The sequence below is a fragment of the Melospiza melodia genome, chromosome 8, assembly GCF_035770615.1.
Source record: "Melospiza melodia melodia isolate bMelMel2 chromosome 8, bMelMel2.pri, whole genome shotgun sequence".
In the NCBI taxonomy this organism is placed as follows: domain Eukaryota; kingdom Metazoa; phylum Chordata; class Aves; order Passeriformes; family Passerellidae; genus Melospiza; species Melospiza melodia.
Window position 1 is genome coordinate 29954020 of NC_086201.1, and position 23236 is coordinate 29977255.

General features: G+C 41.2%; 1 protein-coding gene across 1 annotated transcript in view; it reads left to right on the forward strand.

The window, feature by feature from the left end:
- The first annotated feature begins 782 nt into the window (after positions 1–782).
- The window catches only part of STAT4 (signal transducer and activator of transcription 4), a 40298-nt gene continuing 17844 nt past the window's right edge, over positions 783–23236 (forward strand). The window contains exons 1-8 of the mRNA XM_063162497.1: positions 783–835; positions 3025–3153; positions 4622–4766; positions 17367–17465; positions 18271–18363; positions 20224–20302; positions 21850–21935; positions 22563–22714. Coding sequence (XP_063018567.1) covers positions 3026–3153; positions 4622–4766; positions 17367–17465; positions 18271–18363; positions 20224–20302; positions 21850–21935; positions 22563–22714 — 782 coding nt within the window. The 5' untranslated portion in view covers positions 783–835; position 3025. The remainder of the gene's footprint in view (positions 836–3024; positions 3154–4621; positions 4767–17366; positions 17466–18270; positions 18364–20223; positions 20303–21849; positions 21936–22562; positions 22715–23236) is intronic.

Consider the following 23236-nt stretch of genomic DNA (forward strand, 5'->3'; position numbering starts at 1 on the left):
TACAGTGCAACAGTTCCCCCTACTGACAGCACAAAATCACATTGCTAATCAATGATATTTCCTGGGTGGTCCTCAAATTACTAATTCGCTGTCCTGGCGTGGTCCACACAATCTAACCAGCCTCCTATGCTTGCTGAACCCTGAACGACAGAGGGCAGGTCTGAGCAGAGGATCGAGTCTTAAACTGCACCAGGGGATGCTCAGGTTGAACATCAGGAAGAATTTTTTCATGGAAAGGGTGGCCAAGCATTGGAATGGACTGTCCAGGGCAGTGGTGGAGCCACCACACCTGGAGGTGTTGAATAAAACAATTGACTGTGGGTCTTTCGTTGATATGGTGGTGATGTTTAACCAAATTTTAGACTCGATGCTCTTGGAGGTGTGGTCCAACCTCTGTGATTCTAAGTCACAAGAGTTTGGGGAGTTTCTTCCGCGGCCCAACTCGTCCAAGAGCTGCCCTTTGCCTTTTCACTGAGCAGAGCTGGGGCCGTGGGGACACCGGTGCCTCCAGGGCTTTTGGGATGCCATCGGTCCCCCGGCGCGGCGGGACCCAGCCGTCTGCCCCGGCAGCACGAGTGGGAAAGATCTCGGTATTTATCAGCTTCCTGAAGGCCAGCAGCTCCCTGCAGGCTCCGATCTTTGCCCAGCTCCCTGTGGGGCCCAGGGCTGCTGCGAGAGGCGGCGGGCAGGCCTAGCCGGGCCCGGCGGGGCTGACGCACAGGAAGGCGCCGCTGCTGCCGCGGGCCGGGGGCGGGCGCGGCCGCTTAAAGCCCGCGGGGAGGCACCGGGGCACGGCGGCGGCAGCGGCGGCGGAGAGCGGCCCGAGCCGGCACAGGCAAGAGCGGCGGGGCGCGGGGGCAGCGCTCCGAGAGGGATGGGATGGGATGGGACGGGACGGGACGGGATGGGATGGGATGGGATGGGACGGGGCCCGCACCGACCCGCGGCACGGGCGGGGCGGAGGGAGCGGGCTCAGGGCAAAGCCGGCAGCCGGGGAGCCGAAAAGCGGGGCTGGTCTGCGACCGGACACGGCTCCATCCCCGCTGCACCCGCTCCCTGCCGGCCGCCTTACGGTGACAGGTGGTTAGGACGGGACAGCTTGCACTAGGGACCGGGATGCTCAGAGCCCCATCCAACCTGGCCTCGAGCACCTCCTGAGATGGGGAGTCCACATCCCTGGCCAGCCTGTTCCCACCCTCGCAGTAAAGAACTTTTTAAAATGCCTAATCGCAACCTACTCTCTTTCATTTTGAGACTATTCCCCCGTCCTCTCTTGTAGACAGTGTTGCCCCATCTTTCCTGAAAACTTTCTTTCAGTTCCCTTCAGGGCGCATTCACGAAGAGCTACAACTGCCCGACCTTCTCAGCTGTCCCTGCAAAACCTTTTGAGCAAAGGGAGCACATCACAAAAATCCCAGGGACAAACGCTACCGGTGTGCTTTGCAAATGCATGGGAGCATCACTGCAACTTACATGGCAGCCCTAAGGGGGCTGCAGGCTGGACAAAATCTTGCCTTTTTTTTCTTTTATTTTTCTAAACTTTAGATAAAAATATTAAATTTCCTCACTAATCTTCTCAGGATATCATAATCACCAGAAGTCACTAGCATTTACAATAAAAACTCCCACTGAAAGTGAACAGACTTTAAAATCTGTTTCATTTTTTTTTCCCGAGTGTGAGTTCAGGAAAAAAAAAAAAGTTAAAGTCAGATTCAGTGATCCTGGAGGTCCCTTCCAAACCTTTACAATTCTCAGATTTTATTCTGTAAATTATTATTGCATTCTGATTTGATTCCTTGTATGTATCACCAGAAATAACATTTGGGATTTTTTCTAACTGTCAATACAGCAACACAGTGAAACACTCCTGTGCCTAACTCCTCCTCAGCAATTTTACAAAACAAAGTAAATATTCAGGCAATATTTTTTTCCTGTCAGAATGGAAGTAATAAAGAGGAGGGAAAAGTCACTGGGCACATTTCCACTGACGTTATATACAGTGTTCTTCATAGCACACACAGAATCATCCTGTCAGCCTTTCTTGAGAAACTAAAACCTGTCACTTTTACTTTTGCATGAGTAAGTGCTCAGGACTCCATTAAACCTTCAGATACTACTTTTTTTTTTTTTTTTCTGGCTTTAAAAATGCAAAATGAAAGACTACAGCATTAAGATATGATGTCCTTATTTGAAACTGTTGACATTCTGCAACTAAAATTTGGAACTGGAAATAGAAAAGCTGCATATGAAAAGGTCAGCTTTCTACAAAAATGTCCATTTTGATGAAATCTTGTCTTTTTCTTCAGGAAAAGTTTCTATCAAAAGTGTTCCAACAGATCCATAGTTTGTTGATTCACTTCAGTCTTTAGCCCTGAATGTATTTTGTGTCTTTTGTTAAGATGAAATGGAATAACACCTCTGCTGTGGAACCAGGATGTTGGCAGAGCCCACTAAACTCAGACCCCAGGGCACATCAAATATAATTCTATGGCAATTTAAGGTAGAGATTTACTAGATTTAGGTTGCAAAGCAGTACTCTCCTAACAGAAAATATGGGGCTTTAGGAACACACAGTGACACATAACCCTGATGACTTTAGGAAAAATTTGAGTGGTATGAATTCACTAAGAGAGCAAAATCATTGCTTTCCACTACCCTTAAATAACAATAGTTCTACCTAGGTTTGAAGAGTACAATCCTAAACTTCTTCTCTTGATGAGAGATGGTGTGTAAATTTTGTCATGTTATAAGCATCATAAAGTATCTCAAAAATTTACATAAAGGAAGGGAATTGACAGACGTGCCCATTCAAGTGTAAGAACCAAAACTTCTTTAATGGCATTGCTCACTTTTCTCCCTCTTCCCTTTAACTGACTAAAATTACTCAAGTACCACCTGTTTTGAAAGACAGAATAAAATGTCAAAGTATATAAGAGCAACAATGAAAATAACCAATTTCTGCAGTTTACATTAGTAATTCATGTTCATTTTTCAGTTGCAAACATTAATTCCTTTCTTTTGTAGCATGTCCCAATGGAGTCAAGTTCAACAACTGGAAATAAAGTTTTTGGAGCAGGTGGACCAGTTCTATGATGATAACTTCCCCATGGAAATCCGGCACCTGCTAGCGCAATGGATAGAAAGTCAGGACTGGTAGGATTTCATCCATTCTTATTTCAATCACCAACAATTCTTTTGTTTGCTGGAAGGCTTTAGGGTGCTCATTTACAAACTGTGCAGGTATCTACACTCCAGTAATACTATTTCACTAGTTAATGGATTTAGCCATTTCAACTTAGGGAATATTGGGAGGTGAAGATTCACATTGGAACCTACTCCTAAACAAAATCCAATAAAAATTGATTTAAAGAAAATACAAGTTAATTTTAAATGGAAATTTAAAACACTTACCTCTTGCAGCATAAAATTATTCACTTGTCCAGAATTGCATTTAAAGTTGGATAATTCTGGGGAACAAGCCAACTGTTTACAGGAACTGTTCTCTAGGAGGTCCATTTATGTCCAAATTTGGATTCAATTCACTTGAGAGTTATCTTAAGAAGATTCAAAACTAAATGCAAAGACAAAAAAATATTAGTCGTATCAGAAAGAGACATATCAATTTTTCAAGCTAACTCCACAGGACTATTGGAGGACTACTGTGCAGGGAGGGGAAAAATCTGCTAAGGAATAGAATCTTTCTTTATGGTTTGTAGCTCCATCTTTATGGGGCTGTGGCAACATGGGTAACATTAAAATCTCCTTTTTGCCAGACCTGGAGTTAGCAGGCATATCTCAAACAGGCACCTGCTGTTTGTGAGGAAAGGAGAGAGGCTATCCCAAGGACAAGATTGCCATGCTGTCCAAATTTTTTCCTCCCCAGTTTTCTCATTGCCCTGCACATACCAAGCTGTACCACAATCATCACAGCCAGTAAAGCCTGGATGTGTCTGTGTCCTGTGTCCCCTACATACCCTTGACCAGTAGCCTCAGAGTCCTCCTGTATCCCCAAATAGTTTGGCTGGGGGAAGGCTCAGCTGGTGCCTGGTGTGAAGAGATGTCTCTTCTGCCTGGCCATCTGGCTGTTGCCTCCTGGAGCAAGTTATTGCTGCTGTTTCCCTCAGTGGAGGCGCTAATTTGGACTCCTTTCTTCTACCAACCTGCCAGATTGCCATGAAATTTGTAAGAATTCTATCTTTTGGACTTCAAGCCTGTTGCCAACTTTGTCTGAAACTGGGCAGCAAACTCAGAAATTATATCTGTGTGACTGAGTGAGAAGGACAGTTTGCATAAGCCCCATTTCCTCTGACAAGTGAGCTGGAATTATTTAAATATTCACTGGACCAGAGGCTAGAAAACCCTAGTTGTCTCCTCTGGCTGACTCTACTGTCTGTGCTAACACCTCACCCTCTCTATATGCATATTTATAGGAATAATAAAAAAACCTACAAAATCATAAAAATCAATATTCACAAGCTCTTACTATAGGCAAGTCACCATATACTTAAAGTCTTTTTTTTGCTGCCTAGATTTCTGAATAGATTATAATTTTCTGTACTGCTAGGCTGACACATCATACAGCATTTAAAACGTGCATTGTTGTTGTTCATTGACTCTTTAGGGAGGCTGCAGCCAACAATGAAGCAATGGCAATGATCCTTTTGCAGAATTTGATCATACAGGTGGACGAACAGCTGGACCGGGTTTCGCAGGAGAAGAATCTGCTCTTGATCCACAACCTGAAGAGAGTCAGGAAGCTGCTGCAGGTGGGTCATTGCTTCCAAGGCCAAACTGCCCTGCACACTCTCCCTGCTCTCTGGAGGCAGTGCTCGGGCTCTGTGCAGTGCAGTTTGTTCCAGTGCCCAGCTCAGAGCTGCCCCGATTGCCGCAGACTCCGAGCAGCTCTGGGAAAACTGAGCCTTCCGCAAGATAATTCCAAATAACAACTCCACTGTCCTTCTGTGGAGCAGTAATTCCTGTTTCAATGCATGCAGCTTGGATACAAATGCTGTGACTTCTTAGCTCTGTGCGTATCTGTGTTTCACTGAGCTCTTACAAATACAGTGCTTATAGATGCTCATGTTTATTACAAATGTAATTACCACCTCTCAGACACCTACAGATATTTAACTAAGGAATAAAATACATGCTTGGGGCTTAAGGCAGCACCATGAAAAAGGAACCTCTGTAAATCATTAGCATGCTTGCTGCTTTATGCTTTTCTGGGATTATTTGTTATGAATTACGTACAGGATTTACCGTTAGGCTTCTGCAAAATGATATTTCTTTTGATTGGCTGAATGTTTCTGTAATAATTGTGTATCTAAGGCAAGGATTCTCAGAGTTCCACTTCATTAGTCACCTACTTCCTGACACCTATCTGTCTTCTGCACAAAGCAGATATGCCATGGAGTTCAATGAAAATGTGGGGGTTTTTCTCTTCTTTGATGGTGTTTTCCATAAGTACTTAAACGATAATTACATTGCTTGCCAAACATTTTCTTTATTTGAGACATATGTACATACATACACACTGGCCTGGAAAATCTTAGCATGATTTCATCAATTACTTGGTTCTCTCCATGGCTGTGTCTTTCTACTCATTATCCCTAGTGGTGCCTCTTAAAAATATTACACTATTTCCATTGCTGCCACTTTTTCATCCTATGCTATGCAAGTAGCCTCCTGTAATTTAAAAATAAAGTTCCTGTTTCTTTCTTTTCTGGTTTTTGGAGTGGCACTTTTCATAACTTCAGTACTCTTCAAACACTAGATTTAGATTTACTCAACTGCAGAAATCCTGTTGTTTTTGTAATGATCTTGGCACATTTTACCACAAAGCTGTATCACCTTATAAAGGATTCTTCTACAGGAGCAGATCCATGGAAAGAGCATTTGAGGCCAAGCAGTTACACTACTGTATTCCTGCCTTAAAAGACAATGCATTTATGGTTGTACCATCACAATGTGCACAGGCAGAAGGACTAGAACATATTTACATACAAGCTATACAAAATTAAAGCCTCTCATTGTTGTTCCTTCTACTCTCTGCCCCATTTGTTTTATTCTAATTTTTTTACCAAATCTTGAAGCATCACCTCTGTGTGCTCTGCCAAATTGGGCACACTAAGCCAAGCAATCAGGCCTTGGGCGAACTCATTTGAGTTCATGTAATAATCAGTATGAAAATGGCCTGAATAAAAACTCTTTCTTTCAAGTCCTGTCATGTTTGGAAATTGTATAATTATGTGCTTCAGCAAGAGCACAAAGCAAAGGAGGGTCATTCCAGAAAGGCCAGAGGAGGGGAGTTTCAGGTGATTTGTAATTAAATGGTTTCTCAGGTGCTAGGGTCTGAGTCGCAATTCCAGAACAAGCCAAAATGCTCCGGCCTCCCCATTACAGATGAACAGTGTTATGAAGTCCTTGAGAGCACATGTGTGATATTGCAATTATTTATACTGCTTATAAAACAGGATCAGAATCTTGAATATTGCAGTAGAATGTTTCTAGGTGAGGAAAAAAAAACAAAACAGCAGCTCTCCCCATCACTAATTAATGTTGACCTTTCCTCATTGTGTTAAGACAACACATAACCTGAATTTAGACAAAAAAAGCTGTCCATTCACTTCCAAAATACACATGTAAACATGGATGGCACTTTCACTGTTGGAGCTTTTCCTGGTCTTGAACACTATCACCCACAGCCTATATTCTGATCTCCAAAAGAATTAGAATAGCCTGAAGTAGGACCAGGCTCTTGCAAAGCTTGATAACAACCTATTATTGGATAAGAAAAATAATTTATACTGTCTTAAGAAATCTGTGACAGCAGAATTTTTGACTTTTGTGTAAACCACTGTGTTACTAGTGAGAAGGTATAGGACATGGAGGATAAATGCATTTTCAGGCAAGGTATGGGCTGCATGTTCTGTAGAGCTGCACAGCTCCTGCTGCAGCTGTTAAAGTTATTTCTTCACTGATTAGGTAAGTACATCAGTAAAGAAATGCTACAGTAGCTGAAATCAGCTGACAGCCCATCCTTGTTATCAACTGTCAAGTGTTATTAATGGACTGAATATAACACATAGCATGGACAGTATGTTCTGTAATGTCCTTAACTCTGAGTATACAAATTATCTAATTATGGGTCTAATCTTTTGTTAATGCATGGCTGGTTGCATTTTATTGCTGAATATGTGAGAAGATTGGAAACGGGCATTTGGCTTCCCAGCCACAGCTGGAAGCCCTTACAGATACCTAACTCTTGGAGTTTGAGCTAGTTTGTGACAGCTTTGTGAGACAGCACCAGAAAAATGTGACTGATGTACAGAGCAGGATGCCACAGTCCTTTTTGTCCCAACACACCACCTAGGGAACAGGAGGCTGGAATGCTACGCTGTGAAACTAATGAGGTTTTTCAGTGACTGATGAAGGAAAGACTGGGTTCCTAAATAGGGGAGGAAGTTGCTTTTGTAAACATTTTTTCCTATCTGGTGACTCTGTGAACAGAGGTGGTTTGACTTTCTCTGAAGGTTAGTTACCATAAGCCCACCTTTATCTCTGGTTCGCTCTCTAGTGCAAGCACTTCTTTGAAATTTCACAGCTCCCTCCTCTTCCTTCCCCTCTGAACCACACACAGATGCACAGACCCTTGTGCATGGTGCACACACACAAAGCTGTCCAACCACAATACAAGATCTGAGTGCAATGTTTGTTCATTGCTTTGAGCCAAATTGTGTTACCCTATTGAGTAACACTTGACAAAATAGATAGTGCTGGAAACCAGCACTTATCACTGTGTACACAGCATAGTGTGTTGAGCTGTGGGAAAGGCTATGACAATAGCAATAATGAAGAAAAATTCAATTAGAGAACACACAAAAGCTATTCAAAAGCTACCTGCAGTTCTTGACAAAACACAAAAGGAGAGACTAACATTTAATCAGAAATACAACTGGATGGTTATTGAAAGGAAGCAATGCACACCTCATAAGTGGCCTCTGCAGCTGTTTTCTAGACAGACAAGGACTCCTTAGGATCAATATTCCCCATGCTGTTCCTGAGTCTGGAGAGTGTTATTGCTAGGAGTCTCCAGCACCACAACCAAGCACACCTCCCCTAAAATATTTCCCTGAGATTTTTGATATAAAATTGAGAAAATCTTCTATTCTGACTGTTTACTGAAATACCTTTCATAAATATGTTAGCTGTTCTGTGAAAATAAGAATGGAAGTAGTGAAAGAAGAGAGAATTTGCCTGCCTCAGTTACAATACAAAGTTTTAGGCTACCTTGGGGGTTGTGAAGGGCAAAGAGCAGAAGTCCAAGCAGGAAGATGAGTCTGCCTGGCACGCCTGCTTTTAGATCACAGGGACCATCCCTATTCTCTCAACATTAGAGAAATAACTATGGAGTGTGGCATTGCTGCTTAGACTGCTTACATTTCCAAAATTATCTGCAGGCAAAAAGAAACACTGAATAGTGTTTCAGGAAATATGTAATTTGAAAAAGTTATAAGCACTCAAAAATAGTGTTAAGAAACTTAGCTAAGCAGCTGTGGTCATTGCTAGCTCTCTGTAATTCGCTTCTCTATTTCTTACTTTCATTGAAACATCTCTTCTTCTTGACATTAATCTAGTATAAAAGCACATACTGTATTAAAATCAGGGTCAGCATTTTAGGTTAAAATCCTTCATATTTGCTTCCTACATTATTATTACTTCTCAAGTCAGTAAATTGGATTCGTTTTTATAGCAGAGCAGCCTTTTGTTGCTGTGCTCTTCAGTGGGAGACAGAACAGCACAGTCTCTTTCTAAGGTTAAACTCTCTGTCCATCTTCCTAGAGAGCTCCTGCATCCCCCAGCAGCAGTCTTGGAAAGGGAAGAGGGAGAAAATGTTCAGAGGCAGTGGGGGAAAGAGCAGGGAAACCACGCTTACAGTTCTTTCTCCTTAAAATCTAAACGGAGAAAAGCAAAGCAGATTAGTCACAAGGAGGTGGTTTGTGCTGTTGTTATGACAACAAAATGTAAAGGGCAGATGTTGAGCTTGGAAGAGCTGCCTGGCACTTCTAGGAACCAAATTGCAGATGTAGGAGTCTGCATGACCTTGGCCTGTGGACGCTTACATCCCAGTGTTCAGAAGGAATGTTTGTGACAGTGTTCACCTGTCCCTGCTGTAAGCCCCCAGTGGATTCAGTGCTCAGAGACTCTCATGAAAGACGGGCACTGTCCACATTCCTGGCTCACATGCCAAAATCTGGGCTGGGAGAGAGCAGGCAGGCTGCAGAGCAGCCAGGGAGCCCAGGGCAGCCTGGGAATCGAGATGTGCCCCCATGTCCCACCGCTCCATTTAGGAATGGTGCTGATGGCAACTGCCTGTTCAGCTCTGGGATGACCTTCCCCACACACACTCCAAGCTGGAAAGCTGGAGCACTCCTCATAGACAAGGATTAGCTCCATGAAATGCAGCCTGGCCCAAGTGTGGGTTCAGGTGAGCTCTCAGGAGGAGCCTCTGTCTGTGCTGTGCCCTGTGACAGGTGCAGGACAACCCCATCAGGACAAAAGCAGAAATTCCCAGAATCATCCTACTCATAACTGAAGCCCTTATTTATGCTCTAGTCTCAAGATAACTTCTGAAAGCAATCCCTTCTCATTAATGGCAACATGCATCTGTGTCACTTCTCTATTTATGGTATTCAGGGTGAAATCTGATTACATAAATTTTCCTTTATAGAAGTGAAATAACAGATTTCAGGAGTAAGAAGGGCTGCTCTGCTCATTTACCATTGAAGCCTGAGTTAATGAGTATAGTGTGTGCTCTGGGGAACAATTTGCTGTAAATTATGTATATTCATGAAATTCATTTAATTCTCACAGCAGATTCTCCAGTATTGGTGAACTTTACCAGCTCCCCAGCCCTGCTAGAGCCTGAGATGGGGAGAGGGAGGGTAATGGGATTATGCCTGGATGAGCAGGTCTGTGGGCACACACACCATTAACACCTTAGGGTCTGTTTACAAAGGGAGAGGTCAGGCAGAAGCACCAGAGCTGCTGATTCACACCCACCAGTTATATAAAATCAAGCTTTTGGAAGTTATAGTAAGTAGCTGGGAAATAGTTCTTTAGTTACATTACTTTATCCTACACGGCTCTGGCTGTTTTTATGGAAAGGTCTGGAATAGCTTCTGAAAGTATCTTCTGTCATCTGAAACAACATATATTAAGGCACTTTTTTTCTACAAATCCATCTTTACATGATGCTGCTTAAAACAGTAACCCAGCAGTGCGTTCCTGATTCTGTGTCATGTTCCTGGTTATACTGCCCAGTTTGTTTCCATCTGTAATGGGCACTGAACACCCCTGTGCTTCTCCAGATAGAACTAAGTGAACAAATAAAGGTTCTCTTGTTCAAGTGACAGTTTACAAAAGCCTCTGTACCAGAAAGGAACATGCATAAGGAATGCAAGGAACAATCCTAAGATTATTCATTTCAGTACATCAAAGAAAGTGGACAAAACAGCATTAGATCCAAAAAAAGACATTCCAGCTGGTGCTCGACAAACAATTCTAATAAGCCCTGTGCTGAGAAACAGTTGCAAAGAGTGGAAACAGCCATTGATGTTTTAGTTGCAGTTTCCTGTTAAAGCTTACAAACGAGTGAGAATGGAACAAAATAGAGAAAGTTCCTAATAAACCACGGAAGATCCATTTCAAAATGTTATTTACACGTATTTAGCACTCGTGTAGCCTGCCAGATCAACAACTCAACACGGTAAGGTCGGATGTGTTTTGAACCAGCATGTCCTGCTGCCTAACACAATTCAGAATGTATTAGACTGCTCCCAGTGAGTTTTTCAGTACAACCATTAAAGCTGTTTACAGAAAATTTTGGCGTGCAGATGGGAAACCCCGCACAGAAGTCTGTTTGCTGAAGCAGCTAGGTGTCTGCTCCTAGCAACTGCAGCCTGGTGACTGCAGCTAACAAAGCTTGTTAAAAATTACTGGTACAAGGCTGAAAAAAGTTACTTGTTACAAGTAAAATACTTTGGGGTTTCTAGTTATTATTTAAAGAACACAAAAAAAAGTTTATTAAACTTTCAGTTTGTTTCTGTAGAATGAAAAAGAGTTAACTTGCAGGCAGAAGTAAAAATACAAGCAAGCTAAATAACCTCTTGTGGGCTTTGTTCATTCTGAAGAATTAAGAGCCCAGTTGCAGTTGAACATCTGCCTGAGAGATTAGTTAATAATACTCAGGTCTTTGTGCCCAGAGGAGGAGGGGCATGTGGAGATCAGGCCTCTCTGTCCTCTGATGTTTTACCCTTTTTCATCGGGAACATGGTATTTTTGCCCACTTCGAGATAAATCTCATTTTAAAAAGAAGTTATTTATTCTCAAGTAAATATCAAATAAGAACTACCCAACATTATTCACCCCTCCCTGTCTATACAGTTCAATTGTCTGATGATGATTTCTACAGAAATGTATTTCCTGTAGCTTTATCTCTCCCTACCTGCACAGAAATCTGCTGTTTCTGTAGGTTATTCCTTGAGTGGTTTTAGAGTCTGCTGGGAAGGACCCAGCAGTGGAATTTGAGGAGTAGAGAAAAAAACCTCTGCCTTCACAGCTCATTCACTGTGCTTTTACAGCTTTGCCTATTGCCATTTAGTTGCACATGTCCCCAGAAACAATTATGATCATCTGGAAGTTATGCATCATACACTATGAGAAAACTACAAGACTACAAAGCTTGTATTAGGACTTCCCACACATCATAGGAGTTTTCTAAAACAATGAGGTTGCCTTTAAGTTCTCTCACCTATTTTGAGAGGGGGAAGGAGAAATCTAAAAATAAAAGTACAACAAGAGCAGTCTAAACAGAGAGTGTCACAGGCACTTCCTCTTAAAGACCTAGATAAAACAGAGGCATCTTTCTAGTAGAAGATTTTTTAGTAAGAATACTGCCTGTTTAAGTACAAGCTTTCAAAAAACTCCCAAGCACTTAGTATTTATCAGGCTAACACGAGGACCAACTCTTTCTTTGTATTCAGCTGTTGTCTTCATTAGACTTTCTGCCTGGATGCATAAGCAAAGATAGAAAGCAAATCAAGGTGAAGTGTTATTTGTCATATTTGAAGGTGAAAATGGGAAATATGTATGTACAGCTATGCCTTCCCACCCACACATCCGAGATACACAGCTACACCAAATCTCTCTTTCTTTTAAAAAATGAAATGATAGACAAAAGGGGTTTTTCTCCCTGTTTTTGATTTTATGAAAGATGAGATATTTGCTTTTCCAGAAAGATGCTGAGTACCAGACTTTGTAAAAGAATCATATCACAAGTAAGCAATAGGGAAGGAAATGTAATTTTACTTGACTTTGTTTTGCTGTTTCCTATCTCTCCTCCCTTCCATCAGCTTCTTTAAATATTCATTCAGTATGAACAAACACTTCAATGGTCATACTAAATAACGCTGCCACACCTCCAAGTAAAGCTCCTACTGTATACAATTAAAAGGCTCAAGAAGAGCTTTTTCTAGCAGAAATGAGAAGAAATACAGCTGATGGTTTTGAGAGTTAAAAAAAAAAAAAAAAAAAAAAAAGAAAGAAAGAAAGAAAGAAAGAAAGAAAGAAAGAAAGAAAGAAAGAAAGAAAGAAAGAAAGAAAGAAAGAAAGAAAGAAAGAAAGAAAGAAAGAAAGAAAGAAAGAAAGAAAGAAAGAAAAATAAAAGAAAAAGGAGAAAAGGAGCTAAAACCTGACCAAATTCTGAGACAATTTTCAGAATTGGAAAGCACCAAAACTTACTCAAGTCCTTTTATAGGTCACCTTGAAAACACAGAGATAATCAGGCAAACTGACTTTCTAAAAGTTTCATAGCACATCCTTCTACATCACAAGTCGAGACCAACAGCTAATCCCCTGCTTTACCCACTGAAAACAGAGCCAGCTGCTCACATAGGGCACATCCAATATTCACTGATAGGTGTGTACAGAGCCCTTTGACACATGGAAAGCAGTCAGTGTTAGTGTGGCTGGGAATGATCCACTTTGTGATGGAGCCACCCACAGGAAAATCAGCTAAAATGTTGAAGTTTAAAAAATGGGAAGAAAAGAAGAGTAAGAGAAGACTCTGGTCTGGATTTCTTCATTTCTGTCAGAGTAAGCAGATACTAAAACTGATTGCCGTTTGGTGTTCTTTTTGAAAGCACGTGTAATTTAAAATGTCATAATATGTATTTTAAAGTTTCTCCATGACCTTGCAGCTTACAGAACCTAACCTTGCATTTCCCCAGCCACTGTTTCATGCACCTTTAACATACTCCAAAGAGTTCAAGCTGTTTTAAAATTTAGCTAAAGGGCATAAACTCTGCATGCTATAACGTACAGACTGTTTTTGCAGAAATGCCTCTTTGTTTTTCTCCATGATCTAGTAAGGTACTGTCACAACAGATGTCCCTGGAGTGGAAAGAGTGCATGCCGGGTGGCAGTAGGAAGGTTTTCTCCAAGGAAATGTCATCAGCATTCTCAGAAAATTGTCACCTGTTCAGAATGAAAGTTCAAGTTCCCCCTGTTTGCTTAAATTTAGCATCATGCTGGTAGTTCTTGAGAAGAATTCAGTCCAAATAAGATAATTTGTTGTTTGTTGTAACTCATGGCATGGAAAGACCTCATTGGAACAGAAGAGAGGAGAAAGAAAACTTCTAAGAACAACAGAATTACAGTAGTATTAGCAGATATTTTGATTTGAAAGAAGAAAAGCAAATCGTCAATTTCTCTATGTTGGTATTTGTCAAAAGACAAATATAATTTTTTTCCTTACATGTTTAAACTTATTAATACGAGTTTGCATATCTAAAGAATCCACATTCTTCTTCCTCTTCTGGCTGCTAGTGTTCATCTCACTCTAAGTTAGGATTCCCCCATCTCACAAGCCATTTTTGGTTAAAGTTCCTTAATTTTCCAACTTAAAATACTCTTTGCTGCTAAGAGATGGTTTTCAATAGTCATTCAGAAATCAAGGTCATGTTGGGCAATTTCTGCCCTCAACTGAAGACAAAATGGAAGTGCAGAGCAACAAGAGCTGGCAGTAGGTGAATAATAAGGGAATACCAAGCTGTGCATTCCAAAGTGTAATTACACCTGAGAAGTACAAAACACAGGCAGAAGTTTTTTAGTATTATTATTTTTCCAGAGTCAAAAACATGGCTGTTGTGGCTTTTAGCAGCATTCGTTATTCAATAAGTTGCAATTATTGAGATATTTAGTGTTACAATTCACTTATCCATTTATTACTGATGAGTTGCAATCCATCTGTTCCCTTACTGCAAGAGGGGCTGCTCCAGGAGCACAGGTGGCAGCTCTCCATTGACCTTCTTGGCATCTACTCAAGCTGAATCAAGTTGAAGAAGCACCAGCCTGGCATAAGTATGGGAATCACTATGAACCCAGCTTGTTTCTAGAGATTTATGAGTTAGACAAGAAAGAAAGGGAGGAAAAAAAAGTGAATTTCCACTGCACCTTTTGATTCAGATGCTTTTCTCTTAATGAAACAAAGAAAGGGAGAGGAAGGAAGAGCTTTTGAAAGTTTTGCATATGAATCGTGTCTAGAAATGCTAGGGAAGTCCCTAATAACCGGTATCCTTTGTGGGGAATTTTAACACATCCCACTGTCACAATTTTTTTTAAGAGCCTCTTCTACATAAATGCATTTTTCCAGCTCCAAGAGAGGATATTTACTTCTTGACTTGGTTAAATAGTTTTTCTGGATCCCTTTAAGCCCTTGCAGTGATGGAATTCTGTTGGGCAGTGGGTAAGCCAGGACTAAGGACAGCCTCAAAGGTAAGCTACAGAACCTCAGGCTTTGTAGCTTCAGGTACCAGTGTATGGCATGAACACTTACTGGTCATCTAGGGGAAGGTGAAACCCTGTTTTACTACCAAAAATAAGTAACAGCCACAAGCAGAAGTTAACAGAGGAATTAATATGCCCATCAGTGGTCTTACAGCAGTGGCAGATTTCTCCCCACAGCTTTCATCCCAAACCTTATTAGTAACAGGACTTTTTCCCCTCTAATCAAGGTACAGATGGATGAGACAGGCTTAGCCACAACAGCTGGAACAAGGCAGGACTGTTTCCCCCTCTCCCAACTTCACCTGTTCTCATCCCTAATAATAAACTGATCTTTTGCTGAGCAGTTTCAGTCCACCAAGGAGCAGAAAACCCAGTCAGTAAAAAAAGCATGAGTCATTTCCATGCCAGTTAGCAGCCTGGATTGGCTCCCTAAGGAGTCAGGCACTGAGTTGGAGCACAGCCAGGAGCACAACCCCTCTCTGCTGCAGTTAATTTGCCCTGGCTGTGGCTGTTGGACCTCAGTTCCACACGACACCTCACTCAGTCCTTTGCAAGAAGATCACAGCCATTTCCCACATGGCTCTATTTCCTTCCCAAAGCTACATTCTGACCCTACAGAGAGAGAGATTGGGAATATGCCCAGTGAAGGGGACTGTGAATACATTACTGGACCTGAAGTGCAGTGGTGTTGAAGGAAGCGTGCAGCGACATTGTAGTTACTGGCCTCACAGCCATGGAGCTGCCAGGGAGAAATGTGTAGTGACAGATCTTTGGCACTGTTATTTGACATGGAAATCAGCAGTGTATCCTCAATCGAGTCTCCTCCCACTGCCCAGGAAGGAGCAGGCAGGGAGGGAGTGCTTGGTGTTTGATCTGAGGCATAGTGTGTCCTGGGTAGTATTACTCACCACTTCTTGTTTACAGAGAAGCTCCTAAAACCAGTCAGGTTCATAACTCCTGTTCCTCAGATACAGATGGCTGCTGGAGCAAAGTACCTTCCTGAATTGCTTTTAAGGACATGAAGGGAGGCACAGCACTGGGGCTACTCTGGGTGTGCACTGGCTGCACTGTGGGGCATGTACTTTTCCTGTCCTGAAAAGATTTCAGAAACCATAGAAACAAAGTTTTGTTTCATTGCTAACAATGACAGGGCAGTCAAAGCTTTCTTGGAAGGGAACATTTGGTACCTTGGTTATTTAGTTTTAAGAGCCCTGTATCTTTTGCCTTAGTCCATACCTGGAACCACAGTACACATGGTATTTAATACCAAGCAACTCAAACCAAGTTGCCATGATCAAAACTATCATTTTTAATATGGTATTTCTTTACTTTGCAATTGAAGTCAAAACATATTTCAGATTACACATTTTATGCATAAGCTCACAGGAAGTGTTTAGTGAAAAGCATTAGAAAGGTATGTTTAATGCCACAGTACTTGCTGCATACAGAAGCAATGTGTTCACATTTCTGTCAGATGCATTCACACCCTTGTGTCTAACATAACAATTGGTGTGAGATATCAAAGGAAGATATGGCATCAATTAAAGAATATAAAGTATCAAAGTATATAAACTTACTGTGCCACATTCAGAGATAGCTAGAATAAAAGAGGTTCTGAGTGGCAGGGAGATATGATGAAAATAAAGACTAATGATAAAGAGGAAAAAATAGAGTAAGTCCAGAAGTGGAAACTGTACAGGAAAAGAAATTAAATGGATTAATTCTGATGAATGGACAAACACTATGAGCAGTGAATGAAGGGTATCTGAATGAATGATACTGAATGAAAGGCATGACGGATACTGAGAAACAATGAATGAATATATCACCATAAAGGAAGCGGCTTGAGAGTCCTGGATCATTCCAATTTTATAAATACAGCATAAACCAATATTAGTTCAAATTGTGCCCAGTCCTCAGTCACGCGTCAGCAATTCAGCACTTTATGGTGGTATAAAAATATAGATTTTTTTTCACTCTTTGGCTTGGTTCAAAAATTACTTATTCCTTCATCTCAGGCACATTATTTTTTAAAAGAGAAAAATTGTTCATAGACATTAAATTTTAAAGTCTTGTGCTTTATGCTGAGGAAGCTTTCCTGCTTGCATCATTATCATATTGATATGCTTACAAACTTTATTTGTTGGCAGAAGTGCTACATGCTAAGCAGCAACATCCTATTGAAAATCGAAGGTGTGATAAAATCGTGCCCAGAATAGGCTGACAGGAAAGCCCTTTCAAAACAGCTGTGTTAGCAGGGGAGCAATTTGATCTCCAAATTATATACATCTCAGAATTGTATCTTTATAATCTCTGTGGAACATTGTTCAGAATATTTTATGATGGTGGCACTAACTGATGCTGCCCTGAAAGGCTGAACCAGCACATGAAAAGGGGACTCTTTTCCACCCACACCAATCTGCACCTCATAGACACTCATACATCATGTTGCTTGTGATTTCCAGAGGGACATCCTGAATTGTGGAATTTTTTTGAGTTGTATTTACTTGTGCTTTCAGGGCAAATATCATGGTAATCCCATGCATATAGCAGTGATCATCTCAAACTGCTTAAGAGAAGAAAGAAGAATATTGGCTGCAGCCAGCATGCCTGTACAGGTAATGAATTACATTTCACTAATCTGCTCCATGTTAATCTGCTCACATGCTTTTCAAACCAAATCCTGTCCCCTCATTCCACTGAAGTGATTTGTGTGCACTCGGGGTTGCCAAATGTTGCCCTTTAAACTCACATTTGAACTTCATTAGTGACTCTTCTGCTGGAAACATTGCTCTGAGGGACTTCCATGTCACAGCTAATCTTCAAAGACTTTAATCTGTAGGAAAGGTTTTAAAGAGATTATTCTTTGCAAAACAGATGTGTGTATTATAAATTATGCAATGCATTAATTCATATTAACTATGAAATGCAAAAGACATTCCATCCAATGCAGTTGGATGATTTATAGAGTTATTGATGATTTTTATGTTGTTTGGAGAAAAAAAAAAGTCAAATTACATATGAAACTTATTTTGGGAAATTGTTACATGATGAAAACCCAGAGAGAATTTTTAAGACAAACATGTTCTTGTTAATCACTTATGGATGTAATACGTATTCCTATATGAGTCTTGTGCCATGGATATTTTTTAAAATATCGAATAATCTATATTTCATTTACCTGATATTTAATACCTGCAGTATACCCACACCTTTTAATCTCTTGGATTTCGAAGTTAAAGCTTCATGTTTTTCAAATGTTTAGAACTAAACTTGTCTGTGTGTTTACAGCAGTCTGCAGATGGTTGAACACTGGCTTTGGAATTCCCTCTCTCTGCTGGAACTTGCAGTACAGTTTCTATCACCTATTATTATTATTATTAATATTACTCACCCACCAATTATCTGTTCAATGTGTTCCAGGGGCCACTGGAAAAGTCTCTACAGAGCTCTGTGGTTTCAGAACGTCAAAGAAATGTAGAACACAAAGTGTCAGCGATCAAGAACAGCGCTCAGGTACCTTTTTTGTCCTGTGTGCTGTCTCTGCCCACCTGATTTTCATACAGACACACCTGAGCTATCTTTAGGCTGAGTAGCACAACAACTTTTGCCAACAGACACACCATCCATTTTCCATTATTCCAAGGACATCTGCCCAGACTGACAGCTCAGGACACACCTGGATCCTTGGGTATTAGCAGCTGTCTGGGTTCAGTGTGAGAGCTCCCTATTTTAAAGCTGCCACACTCATCCCCAGGGAAGTTGCAGGCAGACCACTGAGTGCAGTAAGAGCATAGCTACAGTCTCTAAAAAGATGAGAAGTTCAGAAAATGTATTTTTGCAATTTCACCTCCTTTAGCTGGGTCAGCAGTAGCTTAACCTTCCCAAGCTCTGAGTCATGCACCGAGACCTTTGTCGAGCTGAAGGCTACGTGACACAATTGCGTGGTTTGGAGGCATGAGGGGACAAGAACACTGGCAGCTGATGGTAACCACTCTCCAGGAGTTTCTCATGCCATGGCAGGCCACAGCTGGGCTGAGCCAAACCTGTAGCTATGTCCCAGAGACCTTGAAAGCTCAGAGAATGCCCATTCAGTTCAAGGCAGGATAAGGATTCAAAGTACCCACGGCTTTTTTGCTATCCCCACTTTCAGCTTTGCAGCAGTCTCAGGGTAGAAACTATATTTGAAATACCTGTCCATATGTTGTTCAAGAGAAACACTTCTGGTATACTGGAAAGAGATCCTAGCAGCATTCTCTCATCATTCTTTCACAGAGAAGAAGGGTTAGAGAGATCAAACCCTTAGAAGGATAAAGTAGATTCAGAAGAATGTAATACTAGGTCTCATCTTACAACTTTATGTGTAGATAAAGAGTTGCAGAGCAGACAAAGCAGGAGCCTGTCAAGCTGCTCCTCCTGCCTGTGTGGGGAAGCACAGCCACCCTGAAGGACCACTGAAAATGAGAACATTTTCTAGATAGCAGGGCTGGGTTATTTTAGTAGGTAATTAAGTTGAACGCAGAAATTAGCCAGCTCCTCGTGCATGTAATTTCATACTTTACACTTATAATTTAAAACTTTAGAGTCCAAAAATAAAGAGTAAGCCAAAATGGCTAATTGTGTGTGGGCTCCTTTAGCAAACAAGTTTCTGTATTTTCAGACTCTTAATGTGCACATCTTAGGAAACCAAAAAGGATTGTTTATGAGTTGTTGGCAAAATCAAGGCTTCCTATAAACAGCACAGAAATAGACCTTCAAAGTACAGCAGATAATTTCCTACAGTTTTATTTTCCTTCTTTTGATGGGGTGTTTTGAATTATTATTGATTGTTTACTAGAAAATATCTTTAATATTTTTAATACCACAAATGAAAAGAAAGCTGCAAAATGCCAAAGCAGCAAAAATGTTTCATTTCTTTATCCAAATTCTTAAGACATTCTGTAAATAAATTCTGTGAGCTCTACTCCTGTGTGACTCCACCTTTTTTGGCTTTGCACACCCCTATTAAATTTCCATTTAGGTAAATGTAAAATTATCCCTTTGCCCTGCTTTAAAGTTTCAATGTTATGCATTATGGGCATAACAATTTCAGTTTAGCTCAGGCTAACACAATTGTTCCTACTTTCTTTTATGTCATTGCACTAGTAAACAAGAAGGGATAAAGCTGAATCAACCACTGTCAAATGCAGGATAGAGGATGATATTTGACTTTCTAAACAAGTAAAAGAAATCTGTAGCTATAAATTTATTATTCAATCGTACTTTATAAAGTTTACAAGACAGTAAACAAGAGTTCCCAGAACTGGTCAGGGGTTTTCAAGTGGTAAGAAAGGAAAATACTACATCATGCGTTTGTTCATTTCTCTCCTGTCAAAGATGACTGACCAAGATGTGAAATACTTGGAAGACTTGCAGGAGGAATTTGACTTCAGGTACAAAACAATACAGAGCTTAGGTAAGAGTTTTTATACTCATTTTAAGATTCCCTAGGAAATGGCTGGTTCTGCAGCTAGACTACAGCATCAGGGGGTTGTGTGCATTACTTGATTAATATATGTAAACATAAAAATGGATCTTTGGTTTATATAAAGTTTTAGTCCTGTAACAAAATTACTCTTTTGGGGTTAAGAGGGTAAAGGAAGTATTTCCTATGGATAAGCTACCTAATGGCATATAAAGTAGTAAATTTCTTAATTTAAAGAACCTATTTCTCAATATCCTCACCTTTTACATGTCCCTTTCTTTGGGAGAATGTGGAAGGGACTCCTATTTCCCAGAGTCATGCAGAATTGATTTTTCTTGCCTCTAACTTGGCTTTCTGTTCTTTTTTGACCACAGTGGTGATAACCAGCTGGTAAGCACTCTGAATGCATGTTTGACCAGCCTGTGGTGCCTGAGATCTGCATGTGGAGCAGTCCTTGCATGATCTCTTTCAGAAAAGAAACTGGGGTCTGCTTGTGTCTGCTCAGACATCTTTATATTACCCTCCTTTGAAACTGCAAAGATGCTGGGCTTAAAACATCCAAGTCCTTAAGCACATCGGTCCTAAATGTTGAAGGCTGGATATGACCCAGCAATCAGAAGAGTTGCCATGGCTTAATGAGTTTCTAGTCATCAGGTCAATCATAATTACTGACCACACAGATACCTGAAAGCTGGACTGACATAAGACATGCTGACAATAAATGACTTTCAGGGCTTAAATTTCACTGCTCTGCTCCAGCACAGCCAGCTCAGAGTGTGTGGGAGCAATTGCTGTGGCTGAGGTGGTGCTGGTTACTGGTCTGCCTCTACTGAAACATCTACCCTGACTCAAGAGGAAGGCATCCATCCAGAGCTTAGCAGGCACACAGTTGGCACCAATTTCTTTTTTGAATGTAGCATTAGAGATGCAAAAGGTTGGTGAAAGTGAGGGTGGGAAAGAGCTGCATGTGAAAGAGCATGGGTGAGCTTGGGGGCTCTTGAAACTAGTGCCTGACCCAGAGAAGGACAAACACTAGACAGAGAGGGAAATGCCCAGTGACCAGTGCTCCTGGCTGCTGAAATTCCCCTGGTGATGAGCACTTCATCTCTGTTGCAAATGCCTCTCAGCCAGACATTGTAATTCACATCAAGTCCAAAGGGCTTTAGCCTAACTGCTGACACCATGAGCTGTTTGTGTTTACAGATCAATCATTGATCCAAGCCAGATGTACATAATACACAGGAGTATGCACAGGGATGAGAAATTTAGAGAACTCTGGGTATCACCTGTATGTTTTCTGCCTTTTCCTGCCCCACAAACACATCTACAGACAGGATCCATAAAACCTTGTGTTAAACTTTTACTAAAGCTAGTCCTTTCAAATGAAATAGGCTGTTGCATAATCTACTGATGTTCACAGTTTATTTTTTCACTAGTTCTTGCTGCAGCCTGGTTGTGGTTTGTTTTCCTCATCTCCCCTTATAAACAGGCACACACACCCACACGTATTTATACTGATTTTTTTTCGTCCCCTGCAGAGCAGAATGACAAAAACAGCGCCCTCATTAAACAGGAAATGTTGGCGTTGCAGGCAATGCTCAATACTTTAGACTACAAGAGAAAGGTTAGTGACAATGTTTTGTCATTTGTGGTTTATCTGCTTTCTCCCCTTATTCTCGCACCAAATACTCAAATGCATATGTGTGCCTTTTTAAATTTTCATCTCAGAAGAGCAGACTCATTTCACTGGAGTTAAAAATTTGTAAAATGTTTGGGCAGGTCGGGGTGATTTGAACTAGAAGTTAAGAAATTGGCAATTAAGTAACAGCTCAGTCAAGGATATGGTTCTGCACAGCTTAAGAGTGAAGCAATTTGAGTCCATGAGGGCAGGGTTATGATTAAATCAAGCAAACAAAAACACAATGCATTTTATATGATGCAAAACAACAGCAGAACTTTCTGAACTTGACAGAGCTTGCAAGTGTCAAAATCTTGGAGATATTATGCTCACAAATAATGCCACACTCTTCCCTCCTACCCTCCCAAAAAAAAAAAAAATTACTGAAGAAGAATTCATAGGGATTCAGAATTAATATACAGTGGATGACGAATCCTGTCACTGAAGCAATAGGAACTAAACACGGTTCCTTTCAGAATAATTGAAAAAAAACATGGTAAGTGCTTCATGCTGGCTGGTGAATTCTGCAGCTGTTGCCTGTGGTCAGTTAGTGGCACCTTTGCTCTTTTCCAGGAGGTGCTCAGTAAGATCGGGCGTGTGATCCATGAGATCGATGTGCTGATGAGCAACATGCTGACCGAGGAGCTGCTGGACTGGAAGAGGCGGCAGCAGATCGCCTGCATCGGGGGGCCCCTCCACGGGGGGCTCGACCAGCTCCAGAACTGGTAAACCTGCCCTGACCTCGTGCTTCCACCGAAAACCACAGGAAGTCTGCTGCACTTGAAATGATCATTCCTTTAGATCAGCTGCAACAGCAGCAAATTCACCAGCAGCTAAGAGAGTAAATAACTAAAAGGTGCTCACTAAAAGCAACATTCGCCATTCTAAATGAACACTAGCCTGGCTCGTGGCAATCACTAATTTTTGGGTTTGTATCTTCCAGATACATGAGACATACCCACTTGGGAGTTTTGCTTGAGTAAGAATGGTGCTGACTGAGTTTGTCATTGAAGGCAGTGGGAGTTGTGTCTAGGCAGGAGCCGGGTAGAGGCTTTATGCTTTGACTCACTCCTCCAGACTTTACACTGTGTAGGGATTGAATGGCAGTAGTCTCTGTGATGGCAACTCTGAAGTGATTGCAAATAATAAGAAAATAGCATTATATTCAAAATATAGTGTACTCACAAAATGTCGCCACAACATCATGGTCACTACTCTCCCATCAAAACTCTCATATGGAAAAGGTG